The following is a 21,091-nucleotide window of genomic DNA, read 5'->3' as shown; positions in this document are numbered from 1 at the left end:
AGCATGCATCCCTTCCTTGAGATTTGTGTCCTCTACTGAATATGGGAATTTCTCATGCATAAGTATTCTAATTTACTAAGGATCTGCACCCTCTTAGTAAGAATAGATCATGCATGCTAAAAATAACAAAATAAAAGCTCTAATAATAGAAAAAATCTATCAAAAACTGAAATTGCTAAATTTGAAACAACATCTAAAATGGAATTAATTGAAGGTGTGGCATGCGTGCCCTTAGCATGCATGCACCCTCTTCCAAACAATATTCTATTTCACTATCTCCTGTGGCATGCATGTGTCCTATACCAAGCAATAGTGGTATCACTATCTCCTTCACTTTTAGTCAAAATGTTCATCACTAATGTAAGGAAAGGGTGAAGGTTCCATATATGTTGTCTTCTCTATTGTCCCATCATTGGGAGGATCACTAGCTTAGCAACAGGTAAAAAATATTAACGCACACATTAGACATAGATCATAGAGGTACTAGTAATGTGATGCATATCTGTTTTGGAGCAAGGTTGCTTAGGAGCGGGAGTGGAAGTGGGAAGCCAGAGTAGAAGCGGGAAGTGGGAGTGGAAGCAGGAGTGAGGAATGACATCTTCCAAATCTCCCATGTTGGGAGCGATTTTGGGAGTGAATTTTATATAATATATATTTTGATGCATATATGTCAACAAAAGATTCTAGAATGATGAATTTGTGATTAAAAAAAAAAACACGGATTAAACCATATAATAACATTCAACTAGTAGTTATAATCTTCATCAACCATAGGTCCACAAATTGCAAGTTATCATTTATATAACATGTAAGGGTGCACACAAACAAAATAACATCAAGTGCAATCCATCTCTTAACCAAAAATACATCAAAAAATAGGCTTCGAATGGCCTCTAGCATTCAAAAAAATGATGCTACAACAAATACCTACGTATCATAAAAATCATTGCCTATATTGGGATCTTTGTCATTAATATCACCCTCTAAGCATTAACATAAGATAGAAAAAATGTAGCATGTCAAGTCAATATTTTGTTTGAGTGATAGGTACATTTTTAGTAGGGTCATGATAGAGGAGTTTGAAAACCAATGTCACTAACATCAAGGTACATAGAGGGTTTGGTTCTCTTGATTAAATATGAGTTCCATACCCTAGTACATGACAAAATCCAATGGAAGCATTACAATGCTACCACGCCTCATCCCCCTCCCCCCCCCCATCATGAAATCCTAAAAAACTAATAAGTCTGCTAGATTTTGAGTGAGATCTAAAATTCTATTTTCTCCATATGAAATATAATGAGGTCAGAACCACTCTCAAACATCCTGAATCATTTCATGGTAATCCTAAAAATTTAAGTAAAAGGATGAAAATGAAAGATAAAAGAGAATGTCACTTTTACTTTAAAAATTTAACATTACCAGGAATTGTATGTCAATACTAGGGCCATAGGTTTGAATATTAGGCTACTAGGGGCCTAATATTTGAGTTTCGTGTAGATCCGCACAAACGCACTTTCTTATTAATAAAATTATTACAAATCTGAGCTTTTTATTACAGTCTTTAAGCAAACATTTAATCTTAAAACCATGTGCGTGCAATTATAACAGATAATGCATAAATTTAGAACATAAGCAATAAACAGATCCGCAAGAAAACACACAATGATTTAGAAATTCTTATCTTTATTGATCTTCTTTTTAGTACAACTAGATCCGCCCTGCGCACTCAGCTGCAGGGGTCCGCGCACATAGCTGCGGACTCTACTAGGCCTCTGTGCACACAGCTGCAGAGCCTCTATCTATCTACCAACACCCTTGACTTGGACTTACAGACGCTCCAAGACTTCTTGCTTCATAAACCCATTACATTCCAGATCAAAAATACTTACTCAAAAATTGACTTCTAACCATAGAGCCTTGCTCTATTTATATATTTCCATGGTCCGCGGACCATGGGCAGGGCGACTCATTTTACATTATTTTTGGGCGGACAACCCTTTGACTTGACATATTACACTTCGCGCTCTGCGCATCTCGCGGAGTCTTTACCATACTTCTACCGGAAATTGCTTACTTTGAGCCCCAAAACCGTTACGCGGGGTCTCCGCTACCCAACAAATCTCATTCGTGAGAAAAGCTATAAGATTATCATGGACAATCATTTTTATTTCTTCACAAGTATGCTTTTGTGTGAAAGATTATGTAAAAAATTGGAAGAGAATATTTGTTTTGTAAATATACAAAGAGATGTTGTGACTTGAATATTTTTTGGTTATATATATATATATATATATATATATATATATATTCCCAAAATTAAAAGGGTTAAAAAATTAGGAGGGTTAGAATCACAAATATCAATTATTGTTGAGATTACACAATTTGAGTGCAAAAAAAGTTCTTGAGGGTGTTGGATCCATTTATGCATTCAAAATAGAATTCCAACAATGAAAAATTGCCATTCCAATAATTCTTTTATAACTAGCTTTCGGTAATGTTTGCTGAAAATGGTCCAAATCATAAAAAGCTTAAACTTCTCCATATACAAAACATGCATAGAATTTGAACAAAGATCATTTTTTTGAAGGTACACACAGAGAATATATGTACTCTTGAGTTAAGATCATTAGAAATTAACTCTTAACTTCAATTTTAATATAATTAATAAATCAAAATGGTACAATTGAAAAGTACATTCACTTTTAGTGATTCATCAATACTTTTATTATTATTAATAAGAAAACACATTTTAATATATAAAGTTTGGTTAACCATTCAATTAATTAATTAATATTTAACAAGGTTCATAAAATGAATTTATAAGATTAAGATTTGTATATTACTATTGAAATTTAAATGACAAGTCCTTTATTTATTGTTGTATAAAGAATACAATTAAAACTCATTGGACCATTTACTTTTCACTCAAGAATATCGACAGCACTGATAAATTCTAATTTAAAACAAATGCAAAGTTGTAATCCAATGTGTTGTAAAAACATTTCATATTTTTGTCAACAATAACCACAAATACATGATACGTATTAACTGATGTTTTCTTATACAACTATACTTTAAAAAGAATCTTTTGATTGTAACAATAATGACAAAATCTTTCACTATTACAATTTTCACAAACTAATATGTAGAAGAACTTTGGTCATTTGATGCAGATGCATCATTCCTTATTGCATTTGTTTCACTAAGCAAATTGGAAATGCTTCGTCTTACTCCCCTATAAGCATTTTCATTTGCCACCAAATTCTCTCTTAAATTCTCCAACATTAACACTACATCTCTCATAGTTGGTCGTTCATTAGATGAATCTTTTGAACAAAGCAAACCAACTCTCAACAAAGAAAGTATGCATTTGTATACATTGTTATCAACAAATTCACCTCCATCGAGCTCACTAAAAAGACCATTGTCAATTACATCCTTCACACTATTTGGGAATGATCTGTTCACCCACTTATGTAAATTTAGGTCCCCAACAAACATGTTGCTAGTTGGTCGCTTTCTGGTAAGCATTTCCAATAGTAAAATGCCATAGCTGTAAACATCTCCTTTGGTGGAAATTGTCTCACCCAATCCATACTCTGTTAAAAACAACATTTTCCAAATTTTACTCCACTAGTCCATGCAAAATCGTTAACGAGAAATGCACATAAAAGTAATGTTTTAAAAAGACATACCTGGGGCAATGTAGCCTATAGAGCCTTTTAGAGCAAGCGTTGAAGTAAGTGAATCTGCAGAGGTTGCGCCAATTAATCTTGCAATACCAAAATCAATTACATGGCCCGTCATGTCTTCATCCAACAACACATTGTTGGGTTTTATATCACAATGCATTACTTGCACAAATGAATCATGATGAAGATATTTCATGGCCTGGGCTACATCAATGGCAATCTCTAATCGCATTTTTAATCCCAATTCACATACATCCTCACTATTATTGTCATCCTTATTGGGATACAAATGCTTTTCTAAGCTTCCATTAGACATAAATTTGAACACTAAACCTTTGAATTGGAGGTTGGAACATGAAGTGATGATTCTCACTAGATTTCGATGTCGAACCTTTTGCAAGACACTACACTCTGCCTTAAAACTTTTTTCTGCTTGGTCATTTTGCAATTGGAGAACTTTCACAGCGACAATTGTGCCATCATTCAAAACTCCTTTATACACTGATCCAAAACTCCCTGTTCCTAACAGGTTGGCCTCAGCAAATCCATTAGTTGCAGTGTGCAGCTCTTGATATGAAATCCTTTGGTACTCTTGAAAAATAACGCGTGAAAAAACAAAGTTTTGCAGAAGCATATTCCTTCTCCAAAGGAATACTAAAATCAGACAACATAGCATAAAAGCAACAGCTCCACCCACGGGCAATAGTACTTTTTTCACAAATGCAAAATGACCTCTTGGTGTTGGACATGTAGGTAACCCAAATTCTTGTGGTCCACAAATGTTGGGATTTCCAATTAAGGATATGACAATTGTTTGATTTGCAAAGAAATCACCTTTTGTAATTTCCCATGTGAGATTGTTGAAAGATAGATTTAAAAGCTTGATCATTTTCAACTTTTTCAAAGTAGTTGGTATTGTACCTGATAAGGAGTTGGAAGAAAGATCCAGGTTGATGAGACTTTGCAAATTTCCAAGTGAATCTGGGATAGAGCCTTGGAAGGCATTATGAGATAAATTCAATGATTGCAGTTCACTGCAACTTCCAAGTGTAGGTGGAATGATCCCTGTCAATTGGTTGGCAGAGATCTCAATAGCTTGAGCCTTTGCAATTTTACCAATTTCCATGGGTAATGAACCTTCTAATAAATTACTTGACAAATTCAAATAGAATTGTAGATTTGAAAGTTCTAGAATTTCTTGTGGTATGTTTCCAGACAACATATTGTGAGACAAGTCAAGCAACTCTAGATTTGTACAGTTTCCTAAGTTGGTAGGTATGCTCCCTGATAACTGGTTGTGATGAAGGATGAGCATCCTTAGTTGTTTAAGGGGTGCAAGGGAATTGGGAATATGTCCAGAAAGAAAGTTTCTACTAATGTCCAAAAGACCAAGGTGTTGTAATTGCTCAAAGTTGTCAGGGATATTTCCTTCTAGTCTATTGTTTTCTAAATACAATCTTTCTAATTTTTTAAGGTTTCCCAAGACTGGAATGCTCCCCGTTAAAAGATTTGTACTTAAATTCAGTAATGTTAAACTGCTAAAATTGCTGATATATGGAGGGATGTTTCCTTGGATTTTGTTCATTGATAATGCCAAGTAGGACAAATTCGCAGAAAGCTTGCCAATTGCAAGGGGCAAAACACCCGTTAGTAAATTGTTGCGCAAACTTAAATATTGTAATCGAGAACAATTAGTAAGAGCAACAAGAAAAGGCATTGTTGTGGCACTGCCACTGCGAAGCTGATTAGAGTGCAAGCTCAGTATTTCAAGTACAGATAGCTTGCCCAACTCTATTGGCACAGTCCCACTCAACTGGTTGACACTTAAATTCAGCTTTATAAGTTTTGAACAATTTCCAATAGATTTTGGTATGTTTCCAGTGAGCTGATTGCCCGACAAAGAGAGCTCTGTTAAATTCAGAAGATTAAACAAAGAAGTGGGAATAACCCCTGACAGTTCATTTACATAGAGGTAGAGCCCTTCTAAATTGGAAAGCAAACCAAATTCTTGTGGAATATGACCAGTAAATTTGTTTTCACCCAGTGATAACCTAATCAAACTGGAAATATTTGACAGAAACGAAGGAATGTTACCTGACAGTGCATTTCCAGCGAGGTGAAGATAAACCAGCGCTGAAAGGTTTGCCAGGGAGGAGGGAATGTTACCTTTGAGGTTGTTATCTCCCAAGTAAAGCTTCTGGAGACATGTGAGGGAACCCAATTCTCGGGGAATATAACCATTCAGATCGTTTAGCCAGAGATCCAATAGAGTCAAATTTCTGCAACCGCTCAGTTGACTTGGAATACTTCCTTCTAATTGATTGTCGCTCAATGCGAGCTCCCTCAAACGAAAGAGGCGTCCTAATTGAGTTGGGATATGGCCATGTAGCGCATTAGCTGAAAGATCCAGTACTCGGAGAAAGGACAAATTGCCGAGAGAAGAAGAAATGGGGCCGCCCAGATCCATGCCAGTGAGGTTGACAGCGACAACTCGCGCTGGATGGCGATGGCTGCAACTAACACCCGTCCAGTTGCATAAGTGCACTGCGGGATTCCAATCAGCCATGAAGTTATGAGGATCGCTGGTGATCAGTTTCTTGAAGGCCAACAGGGATTTCTGGTCATCGTGGAATGAGTAAGCACAAGAGACCCAGGAAAAAATAAAGAACAGAAACAACATAGGAAAACCAAAACGGAGAGACCACATGGTGGCTAGATTGGAGATGAGAGGGAAAGAACAAGAAATTTTAACAGAAAGAAAGAAGAGACTAAAAATAGTTTATATGACACACTGATTCTTTGAAACAGATAGCAAAACAGACTGCCTCGCCGCCATCTGATTTCTGCGTTCGGCTCTTTTCTTTATGCCATGAGTTGGGACGATGAGTACCCCCAATTTCTCAACAATGCCCTCACTGAAATCCAAATTCAAGAGCAGAACAGCAATATGGATGAAATTGCAGAAGAGATCTGCAGTGCTCTGTGGCTTCTCACAAATATTTATAGACAGGAATGGACAGGAAAAGAGGCACAGCCAGGGTGTGAAGACTGAGAAGAGCCACAATAGTCGGTGAAGGTGCAATCATTTCATCCGTTCAGGTGGACGGGGACCACACGCATTGAAGCCTCAAATGTCAAGAACTGCAATATTCGGTGAAGGTAAAATTATTCATCTGTTGGGCTGGAGAGGGATGGCGATTCTTATTTTGTAGACTATAGTAATATTAATGCGGTCTGACATGGGATGGATATAAAAGACGAAAAAAAAATATAGTAATATTAATGCGGTCTGACATGGGATGGATATAAAAGACGGCGATTTTTATTTTGTAGACTATAGTAATATTAATGCGGTCTGACATGGGATGGATATAAAAGACGAAAAAAAATATAGTAATATTAATGCGATCTAACATAGGATGGATATAAAAAACGAAAGAAAAAAAAAAAGTATTATATAATTTTATATCAACTCCATGTCAAACCGCATTAATATTGCTATATTTTACGAAATAGAAATCGTGAGAGAGGCATCACACGCATTGAGCAGCTGCAGTAACCATGAAGGTGCAATCATTTCATCCATTGGGTGGACGGGACCACACGCATTGAGGCCTCAAATGTCAAGAGCTGCAATAGTCGGTGAAGTACAATTATTCATCTCTTTGCGCTGCATGGGGACCACACGCATTGAGCAGATGGTGCAATCATTTCATCCATTGGGTGGACGGGGACCACACGCATTGAGGCCTCAAATATCAAGAGTCGCAATAGTCGGTGAAGGTAAAATTATTCCTCTTGGTCTGCATGGGGACCACACGCATTGAGTGAAGGTGTAATCATTTCAGGTAAGGATTATGATGATAAATTTTTTATTTGTTAATTTTTTATTTGTTATGTGGAAGTATGTTAGAAAATAAAATTAGTAAGTGGGTAGAGGAAAGACATAAGCGTGTTAAAGGATAAGCATGATTTAGGCTTAAATATTTCAAAGTTGATTATTGTATAACTTTAAGTTATATCATTGACAAAATTTGGGAGAAAAAGAGAGAAGTCTTTGGTAGCTTTGTTGATTTCAGGGGGATAAAAAAAAAATTGACACGGTTCCTAGGAATAAGCTTTGGCACAGAATGGAGGAACATGGGGTACCTAAGCATTTGAGAGTAGTTGTGCATAGGTTGTCTGAAGAGGTGAAAATCAAAATTAGAACTTCAATAGAGATTTCTGAAAGTTTTAAAAGTGATATCGGGGTCAAGCAAGGTTGCCCATTGTCTCCTAACCTTTTTGGTTTATATATGGACAAGCTTGAGGAATGGTTAAATTCGCAAGGGGTTGATGGTATCCATTTGGGCAAGTTTGTTATAAGACTTTTCGATTGCTAAATCCGCTCTTAGTTTGCAAGAACACTTACTATCCCTTAAGCATTTTTGTAGAAGGGTGGGAATGCTAGTCAATGTTAGCAAAACAAAAGTAGTGGTTTTCTCTAAAATAAGAAAACATAACCAGCATAAGTTCTACTTTGAAGACAACATTTTGGAAAAAGTTGTGGATTACAAATGCCTCGGAATTGACTTCAACAAAAATCAAAGCTGGGATGATTGTAGAAAGAAAAGAACTTTCGGGGGTTGGAAAACATTTTATGCTTTTCAAAATAGTTGTAGAGAAGTATAGTTATGGCACTGGAAAACCACTCAAACTATTTTTGGGCTTCTAGTGATTTCGATGACTCTCTATGGTTGTGAACTATGGGCCAGCAGTACATCCGAATGCAGTGGAAACAAATTGAGAAAATTCAAAAGCGTTTGATTACAAACAAATTCGAAATTAAAAGTGTGGTTCCTTATACTATCATGTTAAGTGAAACAGGGGTTGCTCCTATTGAAGCAATTGCTATGGTGCGAGTCATAAGGTATTTAAAAAAAATTGAGCAAATGAAAGAGGGCGGAGGACCTAAGGTTGTCTTTAATGACATATTGTGCAAAAGAAAGAAGACTTGGATGCAGCAAAATAATAAATGGTTTAGTAAATGGGGTATTTGCTTGAACACGTGTCCCATAAACGGTGAAGAAATAAAAACTTTTGTTATGGATAAGTTCCACAAGCATACTTGGGATAAGGAGCTAGGGAGAAAGAAAAAATACTATATTGAAGTGTTTAATCCCACTCATAATCATCAACAAAAAGTGTATATAGAGGCCAATATTTCTTGGAGAGCGAAAATTCGTATTGCTCAGTTAAGGGCTAATTCTAGTCAATATCGTTGTGAAACAGGGCGCTAGAAAAGGCCAAAGAAGTGTGGGAGGAAAGCATATGTATTTTTTGTTCTTCCGGAAAAGTGGAAACAGAAAAGCGTTTCATTTTAGAATGTGAGGCCTTCAAAGACAACAGAAGAAGTTATGCAGATATTTTGGTAGCTAGCTCTTGGGATAATCTATTTAGCGAGGGGTTTGTCGAGAAGTTAGGAGTGTTTATTGTGAGGCTTCACAGGAAAAGGGTTGAATACATCAACCAAATAAAGAAACAATATGTCCCATAGGCTATCTTTAGCCTCGTGAATGTTAAAATAATTTTATTTCTCTCCATTGGGATAAACATGGACCACATGCACTGAGGCCTCAAATGTAATTATTCATCTGTTAGGCTAGACTGGGACCACACGCATTGAGTATCAAATCTTAAGAGGTGCAATTATCAAGATATCAAATTTCAAAAGATGCATTCATTAAATTATCTATCAAACATTCATGTGTTGAAAAAAACCAATTTTTCACTGGACCAATTATATTGAAACATTAAAAATAAACATTTAAAAAATATATATAATAAAAATTGCAACATCCATAATCAACTAATCAACTAATGTCCTTAACACACTAATACTATGACGTATTATTTAACATTACACATAATTGAATTTTATCTCAAATCCGAAAACAATAAACTAAACATGTACCTTATTAAATACCTTATGAGACTCATAATAGTGACCTTACCAGACTAATAGTAATATACTATTATATTATGTTATGATGTTTGGCATTACACATAACTAGCATTTGCACCAAATGTTGCAAAAGAAACGTCGTAAGGCATAAATTGAGGAGCAATACACATATTAGATATAGGTGCAGAGTCTCTATCATCTCATGTTGGAATTTTGTGATATGCAGAGGGAATGGTTTACAAGGAAAGAATAGAATGCTAAGAAATCTGCAGTGGACTTATTAAAAAAAAAAACATTATTTTCCTCTTTCATTAAAAATATTGTATTTGAATTATGATGAAAGAAAGGGAAAATATTTCTGTCAAGAAATCTTTTTTTTCTAGAAAAGTCAAGGGAGGGTTTGATGTATTCGAAAGAAAATACTAATACACTATAAGACAGAGTTAATGAGTTTCCTGTTGACTAATCTGTTATTGTAAGTAGTCTGAACAGTGACACTGATACAGGCTAGTTCAATTATAATAGACCAGAGTCCATCCGTGGAGTAGTCTTCGTTTCTGAAATATACAAATATACCCGGCACCTCAGTCGGAGGATGCAACCCCTCACATCATGTTTCTTCTTGAAACACTCAAACGCCATGGACCTCAATGCTTCTCTTCGTCCTCCTGGTGCTCCTCTTCGTCCTCCTGGTCTCCTGCAAGTTCGGATTAAACCTCCAAACTTTTGGCCTGAAATGAGATGATAAGTTGTGCTAAAAATGGGTGAATGTCATACATTTGTTTTATAACTATAAATTCTGCTTCATCATTACAGAACCCACCCTTCAAATATTGGCATTTGCTTGTTGGAATATAGAGACATTCATGGAGTCGCAAGAGCAGAGCCAAAAGCCTCATGTCGCAATCTTCCCTGGGTTTGGGTCGGGCCATCACATCCCACTGCTCGAGCTTGCAAAGCGGCTGACTGTGTACCATGGCTTTTCTGTCACCTTCTTCACCGCCGAATGGATGGACGGCTCTCCTCACCACACCCTGTCATCTTCGTCAAGGGACATGATCCGCTTCATAGAGCTCCCTGATGTTCAGATCGAAGGGGATTGAGGCGCCTCACATTGCTGTCCTCTCTCATCCATCCACAGACGCTTGGCCTCTCTTCGCTGACGCTTGGTTTTTAAAAAGGCCGATGATCTAATGGCTGGAGTTTATTCCATCGTCTAACAATCGATCTAAGGCCCATAACGAGACACCGCGGCACGGAGGGCAGTTCCTCTCAGAGGGAACACCTTACGGCGTAAATATTACTGTCATCAGCAAAACTAAAAAGTGTACAGACAATATTAATAAATATTAAACATCATGCAGTAACCCGGATACTAATCCATATTGTTATTACACCGTATTTAAAAAAACAAAAAAACCAAAAACCAATTGATCCAATGATTATGGGAATGCGTTGGAGACTAATCCATATTGTTATCACACCGTATTAAAAAAAGTCAAAACCAAAACCAACTGATCCAATGATTATGATGGTACAGAGAAAGATTAAGAACATCCATTGCAACCTGAAGAATTGGCTCATTTAGAAACCGAAACACATTGAATGAGATTATTCAACCCAATAAAATTCTGTGTGTATATGCTAGAGAGGTCAATAGACTCATCTGCTCTGTTTTTCATTATTATAGATCTATGATCTACAGAATTTTCCTCAAATAAATGATGTAGCAATTACTTTTTCATACATGAAAAGATTATGGAAAAGTTCTGAAGCACAGAAAGTCTGTAGCAGCACTGGTACTGCCTAAGTGTCCTGGAAAAAGGTTTGATCTTTCATCCTGTTCCTGTACATGTTTTTGTGTTTCATAATACCGATGAAGCAAAGACTGAAATCATGTACCCAATTAAAAAGATTCTCTTACAAAGCAACTATAAATCGTTAGCGCAATCTGATATCTTATGCCTGTTCTTGACACGCTATTGCTGCTGCGACAAGACAGGGCTTCATTGAGCTAAAAATGTCTGTACACAACTCTTTCTATTAAAAGGCCACAAAAAACCAAAATTTCTATGTTCTGATTATCATACTAAAGTCTTGTCTGTAATCTTTGCATCTACAGAAAAATCCACCGCATAATATATACATTATGGCGGAAGAAGTAATTTGATACTGATCTTCTCTGACGACCACCAATGGATCCCAATACCACAAGCCAAGATTCTAGTTTCACTTGCCTTCTGCATTACGAGGAGGAGAGGAGCTCCCATAACTGATGCAAAATATTACTCCTCAGACTTCAGAACCATCAGCAGTGGAGGCAGAGGACAATTCCTTGGCCAGAAATGTGGGCTTTTCATCACCATGCATAATCACAAGGACTTTCTCCTCTTTATCAATTTCATAGCTTAAATTATCCTCTTTACCTTCAATAATTCCAGGGTTCACACGCTCTGGATCATTTGCTTCCACTTGACCACCCCCTATTTTCCACCAAAAGCACAGAAGAACCATGGATGTGAGGCCTATCAGAGCCAGCATGCCTGCAACTCCAACGAATAAATACAGGGCAGGAGAATGCCATCGCAAATGTGTCCCCTTCATCATTACAGAACCCACCCTTCAAATATTGGCATTTGCTTGTTGGAATATAGAGACATTCATGGAGTCGCAAGAGCAGAGCCAGAAGCCTCATGTCGCAATCTTCCCTGGGTTTGGGTCGGGCCATCACATCCCACTGCTCGAGTTTGCAAAGCGGCTGACTGTGTACCATGGCTTTTCTGTCACCTTCTTCACCGCCGAATGGATGGATGGCTCTCCTTACCACACCCTGCCATCTTCGTCAAGGGACATGATCCGCTTCATAGAGCTCCCTGATGTTCAGATCGAAGGGGATCGAGGCGCCTCACATTGCTGTCCTCTCTCATCCATCCACAGACGCTTGCTGTCCTCTCTCCACAGACGCTTGGCCTCTCTTCGCTGACGCTTGGTTTCTAAAAAGGCCGATGATCTAATGGCTGGAGTTTATCCCATCGTCTAACAATCGATCTAAGGGCCGATAACGAGACACCGCGGCACGGAGGGGAGTTCCTCTCAGAGGGAACGCCTTACGGCGTAATTAAGGCTCATTTTATTGTTTACATAAACAAAGTAAAAGCAAAGCATGTAGACTAGATAATATTGTAGACAATCACTTACAAAAGATTACATATACACTTAAGTACTTAATAATTTATATTTTCTCATTAATGTGAGAAGACCCAAATATACACTTAATTATTTAATAATTTATATTTTCTCATTAATGTAAGAAGACCCATGGTGATGGGGTTGTGACTATTACTAGTATTATTGGTCTCTACAGTTCAATGTAAAATTGGATAATGATATTGTATTGTTTGACATTATACATTAGTGAGTTTTTCCTCCTCCAATCATATACAAAATAAATATAGATATTTTTATTGATTGATAATATTGTATGTAAACAAAGTAAGTTCATGTGGAATAAAGAATAATATAGGCAAGCACTTATAAAAGATTAGATATCCACTTAATCACTTTATATTTATTTATATTATCAATGTAAGAAGACCGATGATAATGGTGTTCTACCTTTATATATAATGTAAGACATCATCTAAGACTACTAGTAGTGATGTTTTTCTCTTCAATTCAACCCAAAACTAGGGGTAGTGATATTGTGTTGTTTGACATTACACGAGTGGGTCTCCCCTCCTCTAATCATATGCAAGATAAAAGTAAACACCCTTAAGAGACGAATGATTAATAAAGATTGTACGTAAACAAAGTTAATGCATGTGGACTAAATAATAATGTAGGCAAGAACTTACAAAAGATTAGACGTCGACTTAATCACCTAATAATTTATATTTTTCACATTAATATGAGAAGACCCATGGTGATGGTGTTTTACTTTTATCTTTAATTTTAGACATTATTAAAGATTATTACTAATGGTGTTTTACTCTTCAATTCAAGATAAAACTAAGGATAATAATGTTATATTGTTTACCATCATAAATTAGTGAGTTATACCTCCTCCAATTGTATGCAAGATAAATATAAATATTTTTAAAAGGTAACATTAATTGATAAAATTGTATGTGAACAAAGTAAGTACATGTGGGCTAAAGAATAATGTAGGCAAGCACTTGGAAAATGTTAGATATTTTTTAATAGATTAGATATCTACTTAATCACTTTATACTTATTTATATATCTCATCAATGTAAGAATACCAATGGTGATGGCGTTGTGTTTTTATATTTAATGTAAGACATTATATAAGAACATTGGTAATGTTGTTTTTCTCTAAAACTAAGCATAATGATGTTGATTGTGTGACATTATATATTAGTCAGTTTTCCCTACTCCAATCATATGCAAGATAATATAAATATTTTTCTCCATTTCTTCCTGATTTCTTGGTCCCCCTTCTAATTTGTCCTCTGCATTAGAACCTCAATCTTCTCCAAATATCCCAAGCTTATTTGTCAAGGTTGTTATGAGGAGATTTATGTTATGACTTATATTTGCGACTTATTTTTCTAGCCGCGAAAACTTCTCCTCTACAGGATCATGAGGGTTATTCACATATTCATCGGCCATGATTAGGGTTTTACGACTTTTGGCCCATCCAATCTAGATCCCTTGCAAATTTCCACAATATACCAAAAGAAACCTACATTGATACCAGTATGATCTATAAAATGTTGTGGATATTCCACTGGATAGTTCGTCACAACAAATCTGATAAAATTTACTTTAAAATCCAAGATCTACACAATTATTACAATTTTATTTCTCTTTAGATTTATAGATCTATAGTTTACTGTTAATAACATATACATGTGAAGTAAAATAATGCATAAAATAGAGTACAGCGAAACAAAACCTCACACACATATTTGACACAAGATATGACCTGGGAAACCCTTTTGTGAGAAAAACCCAACTAGAAGGTGAGGTTGCTCTGCTCTCTTTCTCTAAATGGAAATATGGTTGTGAATACAAGGAAGTATGGTTTGTGGCATGTAGCACAAATACTCTTTGTGTGCTCTATCTCCTATTACGCTTGGTTATTTTTGCTCAGATATGGAACAAATGCACTCAAAAGAATGGAACCCATTTTCCTCCTAGTGGCCCAGTTATAACACAGCTTCATAGCCTACTTGCAGTTAAGTTTGACTACCTCAATTCTTAAGCAAAGTTACAATATAGACTCTTCTAAATACTTCTACGTAATAATCATATGGCTAGCCCCTTTTCCATGAATAATTGGGGATGATGTGGCATCATCTCGAATTATGGTGGTGAAAACGGGAAGGTCAACTTCTGACTGGCATTACTTTCACATGCATACTCTAATTGACACAATCCTTGCAGTCTTGGAAAGGTCTCTGTGTGTAAAATAGGAAAAAAAGGTGTTGTGGTAAATAAACAAGGGTTTAACCCCCAAAAAACCTCATTTGATGCCTCAAAATTCTCCCATAAGGTCTCAAATCCCAATTTACCAAACTAGGTCCTGTAGGTAAAAATGGTCCTCAGAGATGAGTCCTCCACTTTTTCCAATCTAGAAGCATCGATATGGATGAAAAACAATATAATGATCCAAACTCGATCAGTTACAGCTCCATTTTGTCTCATGGAGATATTTTTCTAGGGATTGGAGATACAAAACAAAGAAAAGAGATCTAGTGTAAAGAGAACTCTCTCAAGCTCCTGAAATGCCACTTTATTTATGTAATTTCCTTCAACGCAAATTTTTAAAAAGTGATTTGTGTGTTTACTATTATGTCTAATTCTAAGTTACTTTTATGTCAAAAAAGAGGCAATAAATGTTGTCAAATTAACCTTTACTTAAACTAACGTTGTTGTGAAGAACCAAGGGAAAAGATCTAAGAACTCCACAATTTTGCTTAGTCTTCTAGCTATATATGTTTTTGTAAGGCCTGGGATCGAACCCAAACACTTGCATTGAATTGAGATCGTTGAATAGGTCTTTCCATAGCCTGGGAAATCACCCATTGTGGAGGAGAACTTTTCATAGTTTACGTCATCAGTTGGTTGTTTTCCTCGCTACTTGGATGGTGTTCCAACTTCCTGTGTTCTGAAAATATTGTTGAGAATTTGAAGGATGGTCAAAATCAAGATGTCGAGGAAACCCACTATGGTAGAAAGCATGTTTAGTCTGGCCATCCACTAAACGAGTTGAATGTGTATGTGTCAGAGTGAACTAAAAGGTGCTTTCATGTCTGAGGAATACCAATATTTTGGCACGAGGGAAAAGTCCAATCATGCCCCCCTACTCCCCGCCCCTCGCTTACATTATGGGGCCACCCACCCCCAAACAATCCACAAGAATTATGGATATCAACCACAAGGAATCCTATCGTCTGATTATTTTGTGGGTCAAAGCCCCATCGCAACCCATGCCCCCCGCCCTAACAAGAGATACCCCCAAGCAATAATAGAAGGTTGTTGAATCCAATTTCTTGCCATCACACAATCAAGAAGAAATATTGCTAAAAGCGAGGTGAAGATCCTAGGAGTTGTGTCCTATGGGGAAAGAAAAGGACCATGGGCTAGTCAATACGAGAGCTAAAACACTTCAAGCAACCAAGGTAAGGGTTCCATTGTGTGGCTACATTGTGTCAAGGTACCATCTTCATAATGAGGATAATTTATTCCCCATTAGCTTAATTAGCTCTCATCAATGTTATTGGATATTTGGGTAATTCATTCCAGCAGGTGCTTAGTTTGAATCCCCTAGAGCATTTGGTGAGTTTGGTGTTGCCATGGTCCTAATTTAATCCCTTGGGGTATTTCGCTAATTTCATGCCAATGGACGACCTATTTAAATCCTTGAGGGAATTTGGCTAATTTCACAATAATGGGTACCCAGTTCAAATCTCCTAGTGCCTTTGGTTAGTGCCACATCAGTGGGTGTCTAGTCTAAATCCCCTTAGTTAGACACATTGGTGTATTTCTACATGACCTTTTAGTGCACCAATCTATTTCCATGTGACTTTTTAGATAAGCATGACTATGTTTTAAACAAGCAAGATACACATTATGCTTTCAAAGCCTCTCAATTAATTCTTATTATAGTCAAGGTCAACTATGGTTGCCATTGTCCTTGGGGGCCAGCTCAATTGGTTAATTCGAAATTTATGAAATCGTTGAAACAAGGAAGCCCAAGTTCAAATCCCCCCTGAAGTGACCTTTTTTACGTCAAGGAGGACAAGGTGTAAACCCCCAAAGGTTTACTAATAGTTACATGTCAAGCGATTTGTCGAGTTCCTCTGGGATACAAAAAAAAACTATGGTTGGCATTAATATGGATCACTTTCAATCATTTAAAAAAGACATAATGTATTCATGCAACAAACATTCCTCTTCAACAAATAAGTTCATAAAATTTGATGATAAAAAATCACAAACTTAATAATGAATTTCTCTATTTTCAAAATGTTTACATTGTAAATACTCTTTTAAACATAATAATTCATATTACAAATTCAAAAACAAAACTTATAATTTTAACAATCCATTAAAACCACCTAAAATTAAAATATGTTTACAAAATCAATAGCATACTTCTAAACATACTAGAAAGAAACTTGTTAATAATTTAGCTCCACAATATTAAGGCACCACTCAAATTCAAACTAAAAGCCTAGAATAATGTTGGTTTGTGATTTCTAATTTAATTTGAGCTCGTATTTACCATAGCCTATGTATGTGAAAATGTTGTAACTTTTTATTACAATTGTTATGTATAAAGAACGAAGGTAGAGATGCACAAGTCTTGTTGTAATGGAAATAATTAATTTACAAATCTATTAAGAGTTTGCTTCAAGTTAAATAGTTTTAAGAAAAAAAATATATATATCAAAGTATTTTTTATAAGTCTCAATTTTTTTAGTTAGAAGGACACGGCAAATCCACCTTTGTAGCATCCTAGCTCAGAACTGGTTTGGTGTTAATTTAAGAGCGAAATGGTTGACTTTTTAGGTAAACTTTAGCCCATAGCGTGGTGACAGCCATAGATTAAATTGGATATTTAGTAGCATGGCAGTTTAAAGCATGTTTCTAGTGGACCAGAAAATCGAAGGTAAGTTCTTGACAAGTTGCATTGAGGGAGTAAGTGCTATGGTTCTAGGAAGCTCTGGGAGAAGAGGGAATGGTAGGAGATTAAGTTGGTTGCAATCAAAATAATTTTGAGGCCTGGTTGCTCTCAAAACTTATGGTATGCAAAGACTTGTTCTGGCCTTCTACTTGTATCTCTCAGTGGTTTTTCCTTCTCAGTTAACTCTACAAACCTCTAATTTTTACAATTATAATGTCAGTGCTTTGTTTAGACACAAGACTGTAAGTCTAGTCATGGTTTATGGTATCAGCACTGTGGGATGCATGTTTTTCTAGAGGAGGTCGTTGTTTAGTCTGGTTTGCAATATTGTTGGGTCCTCCATTCTATGTTAATTGTGGTCTTCTTTCTCTTTTGTCATCTCACGCCCTTTTCACTGTATTACCCCCCTGGAAAGTTGGTTTATTCTTGGTTGGAGAAGTGTCACGTTGTTATCAAGTATTATTCCTCTGGTCCGGTTGTGGTTTATCCATCTAGGTTTCTTTTCCCCCAATTTTCTTTTATTGGTTGATTTTGTGATATCCCCAGAAGGTGCTACATGTTTATTCAGATGTGGTGACAACATATGAGAAGTAGGAGGGAAGGGAGGAGACCAAGGCCCCCAGGGCTATAACTAAGCCCAACAGTAGTCCCAAAAGGCTATTGAGACATACCATTCGATCGTCCCCCTAGAAACACGTAGAGAAATTCAACAAATGGAAACTATAATAATTAGATATAGGTAGGATTTTTTTGATTTGGAACTTATGGAGGACGTTTAACTGTGGATTCCCAACCTTGGCCATACCAGAGGAAGAAAAAATCAATACTTTCAAGCTTTATCTCTTTATTGGCATATGAAAACCTTATTGGGCAGGGTCCTTAATGGGAAGCAGGAAGAAAAAGGTATAATGTCTTTACTAGTTTTAGGGATGTTAAGCGCGAGTAGAGAAACCAACGGTTCTTTATGGAACAAATGGGCACTTGTCTGGTTCAAATCAAGTGGCACATTCCTTATATCCCAACTTTGTCAACCCCTCCTAGCTTTAGTGCCAAAGATCCAACTCCCTTCACCTCTTCTGATTCTTAGTTTTTTTATGATTGTAGGCATCTTTTTATATTGTGATTATGGAGTAAACTCTTTAGTAATGTTATAGTTATTAAGAGACCTATAGTTTTGGACTATTTATTCTATTGACAGATGGTCAAAATTATCTCATTTCTCATTAGGTAGATTGAGACCATCTGCCATAAAGTATGTTGATAATGGATCGATGACCTATGTATTAGGCTATTTGATTTTGTGAGGCAATACAATTGATAATTACAAAAAAAGACAATATCAAACAAAACAATAATATAAAACACAAAGTAATATTTCTAAGTTTTTCTTCTCTTTTTTACATATTTTTGTTCATTATTAATTAATTTTGAATACCATATTAAAAGATACATGTCATTGTTTTAGCATAATAATAAATTTATTGTTAAGCGACATTAGTTGTATTTTTAGTAGAAGCTACTATAAGTAGGTTCAATGTATTCTTGATATTAAGTTCTTGTTAATAATATTTGTAATTATTTATAATTAATTTTTGTTGTAAAAGAAAAATTGCAAAAAAAATAATTTTAATTTTAATTTTCACTTATTATATCAAAATTTGTATTCAAAGTGTAACATTGAATGCACAAATTTAATACAGTGTGTGATGGATTAAAATTAATGAATTGCAACTTAATGTTAGTTTAATGGAAAACATTTATATTAGCATTCAAATTTCTATTATATCAATCAAACATTTGTAGCTGTCAATCAAGCATCCATAATGTCCTAAAATGATGTCAATCAAACATCTATTTGTTATGAAATAGGCATAATATCGAAAAATCTAACAATAATATCTCTCATATATAAATGGATTGAAACAAAAAAATCAATGTACAAAACCATCAACCTTGAATGCCACTAGAGCTAGAGCTACATATAGCTCTAGTGCTAGGAAAAACAATAATTTATAATACCATTCATAGAAGGCCAAACTCTCCTATTAGAACCACCAACCCCAATATTAACAATAAAATTGTGAACAGCATGGCTAAGGTCCTTAATAGAACCATCAGTCTTGGTACTGACAACATAAACCTTAATATTATGGACATGACCCTAATCATAACCACCAACCCTGGCATCAATAAAATAAATGTGAGCATCATGGCTAAGGCCCTCAATAGTATCATTAATTCCATTATAAACAATAGAAATGTGAACATAAAATTCATCTCCCTTAGTAGAACCGCCAAAATTGATAGCAATATAATTAACAACAGGAATAAATGAAATAACTATACCATCAACAATAGAAGCAACAATTATTTCCTTTATAACATTGGGATGGACACCAATAGGAACGCCAAGACAAGTCTCTATAGGACACTCCACAACATCAATATGAATACCAATAGGAGCATTTATATCATTAATATGACCATGTTTCTTGCATTTATCACAAGGAGAAACTATCAATATACAAGGGACCCAAACTATATAGAATATCTATGTCAAGTATAAAGGATGGTTCCTTAGGAGACACTAATGTTAATGCTATGACATCTCTAGATCTCATTGGTCTAACACTGAAGACATATAACAAGTCACAAAGCTTATCTACATGAATCTAGAATATATATTATGTTATTGGCTCCAATTGATGGCACTCAAGGCTATGTTGAAATGCTGGTGAAACATCATCAACACAAACCATGTTGACATCCTCATGTCTTGGAGGCATGTCATCTACATTTAATCCCATATATGTAAATAGGAATCAAATAGAAAATTTACACACAAACATGGGACTACTAACATGCACATTAAAAACCATAAAAATTAAATTATCTAGAATAAAATCATTATGACTATATTACCCCTCTCATTTGCTAGCTCATATGGGTGAAATAGTAGGCTCGTTATCATCCACTAGTCCATCCCTATATAACTATAATATAAAACGTCAATGATGTGATCATTTGCAGTAGACAACATCTTGAACACCACAAAACCCACTACCTAGCATAGTACAACCCAAACTCCTCTCTTGAGCAATATTGTATCGCACGTATGTGTATGTGTAATGGTCAACAAATATCTTGGGAAGTGGTTTAATGTAGGAGAAATCACGAGAAAACTCTAAAAAGAGAAGCAAAAAAGTTTGAATACATATAGGAAGAAATGCATTCCCCTAGCCCAAACTAGCAAGATTGATATAGAGGATGACAAAAGTTCCTCATAAAAAACAAAAC

General features: G+C 35.8%; 2 protein-coding genes across 2 annotated transcripts; both read right to left on the bottom strand.

Annotated features, from left to right (window-relative positions):
* Window positions 1–2,917: 2,917 nt before the first annotated feature.
* LOC149185402 (uncharacterized) lies at window positions 2,918–6,690 on the bottom strand. Its single transcript, XM_089419097.1, has 2 exons — window positions 3,699–6,690; window positions 2,918–3,602 (listed from the first exon to the last, which is right to left on the bottom strand). Exons 1-2 carry the CDS (start codon window positions 6,400–6,402, stop codon window positions 3,142–3,144), a joined length of 3,165 nt encoding a protein of 1,054 aa, XP_089275223.1. The 5' UTR covers window positions 6,403–6,690; the 3' UTR covers window positions 2,918–3,141.
* A 5,144-nt stretch (window positions 6,691–11,834) lies between these two features.
* Window positions 11,835–12,271, bottom strand: LOC149185401 (protein GLUTAMINE DUMPER 2-like). Its single transcript, XM_089419096.1, has one exon. The coding sequence runs from the start codon at window positions 12,244–12,246 to the stop codon at window positions 11,932–11,934; it is 315 nt and encodes a 104-aa protein (XP_089275222.1). The 5' UTR covers window positions 12,247–12,271; the 3' UTR covers window positions 11,835–11,931.
* Between the last annotated feature and the right edge of the window lie 8,820 nt (window positions 12,272–21,091).

The sequence above is a fragment of the Pinus tabuliformis genome, chromosome 3_2 (assembly GCF_031772625.1).
Source record: "Pinus tabuliformis cultivar Carrire ecotype Pingquan chromosome 3_2, CPIR1, whole genome shotgun sequence".
NCBI lineage: Eukaryota > Viridiplantae > Streptophyta > Pinopsida > Pinales > Pinaceae > Pinus > Pinus tabuliformis.
Note: the sequence above shows the minus strand (reverse complement) of the source record. Positions and strands in the feature narration are given on the sequence as shown.

What these genes read in the sequence shown, in the direction of transcription:
- LOC149185402 (XM_089419097.1), bottom strand. Translation starts at nt 6,402, where the DNA reads ATGTGGTCTCTCCGTTTTGGTTTTCCTATGTTGTTTCTGTTCTTTATT. An exon ending in TATAGGCTACATTGCCCCAG is followed by an intron (nt 3,603 to 3,698) that starts GTATGTCTTTTT and finishes TGTTTTTAACAG; the next exon opens with AGTATGGATTGGGTGAGACA.
- LOC149185401 (XM_089419096.1), bottom strand. Translation starts at nt 12,246, where the DNA reads ATGATGAAGGGGACACATTTGCGATGGCATTCTCCTGCCCTGTATTTA.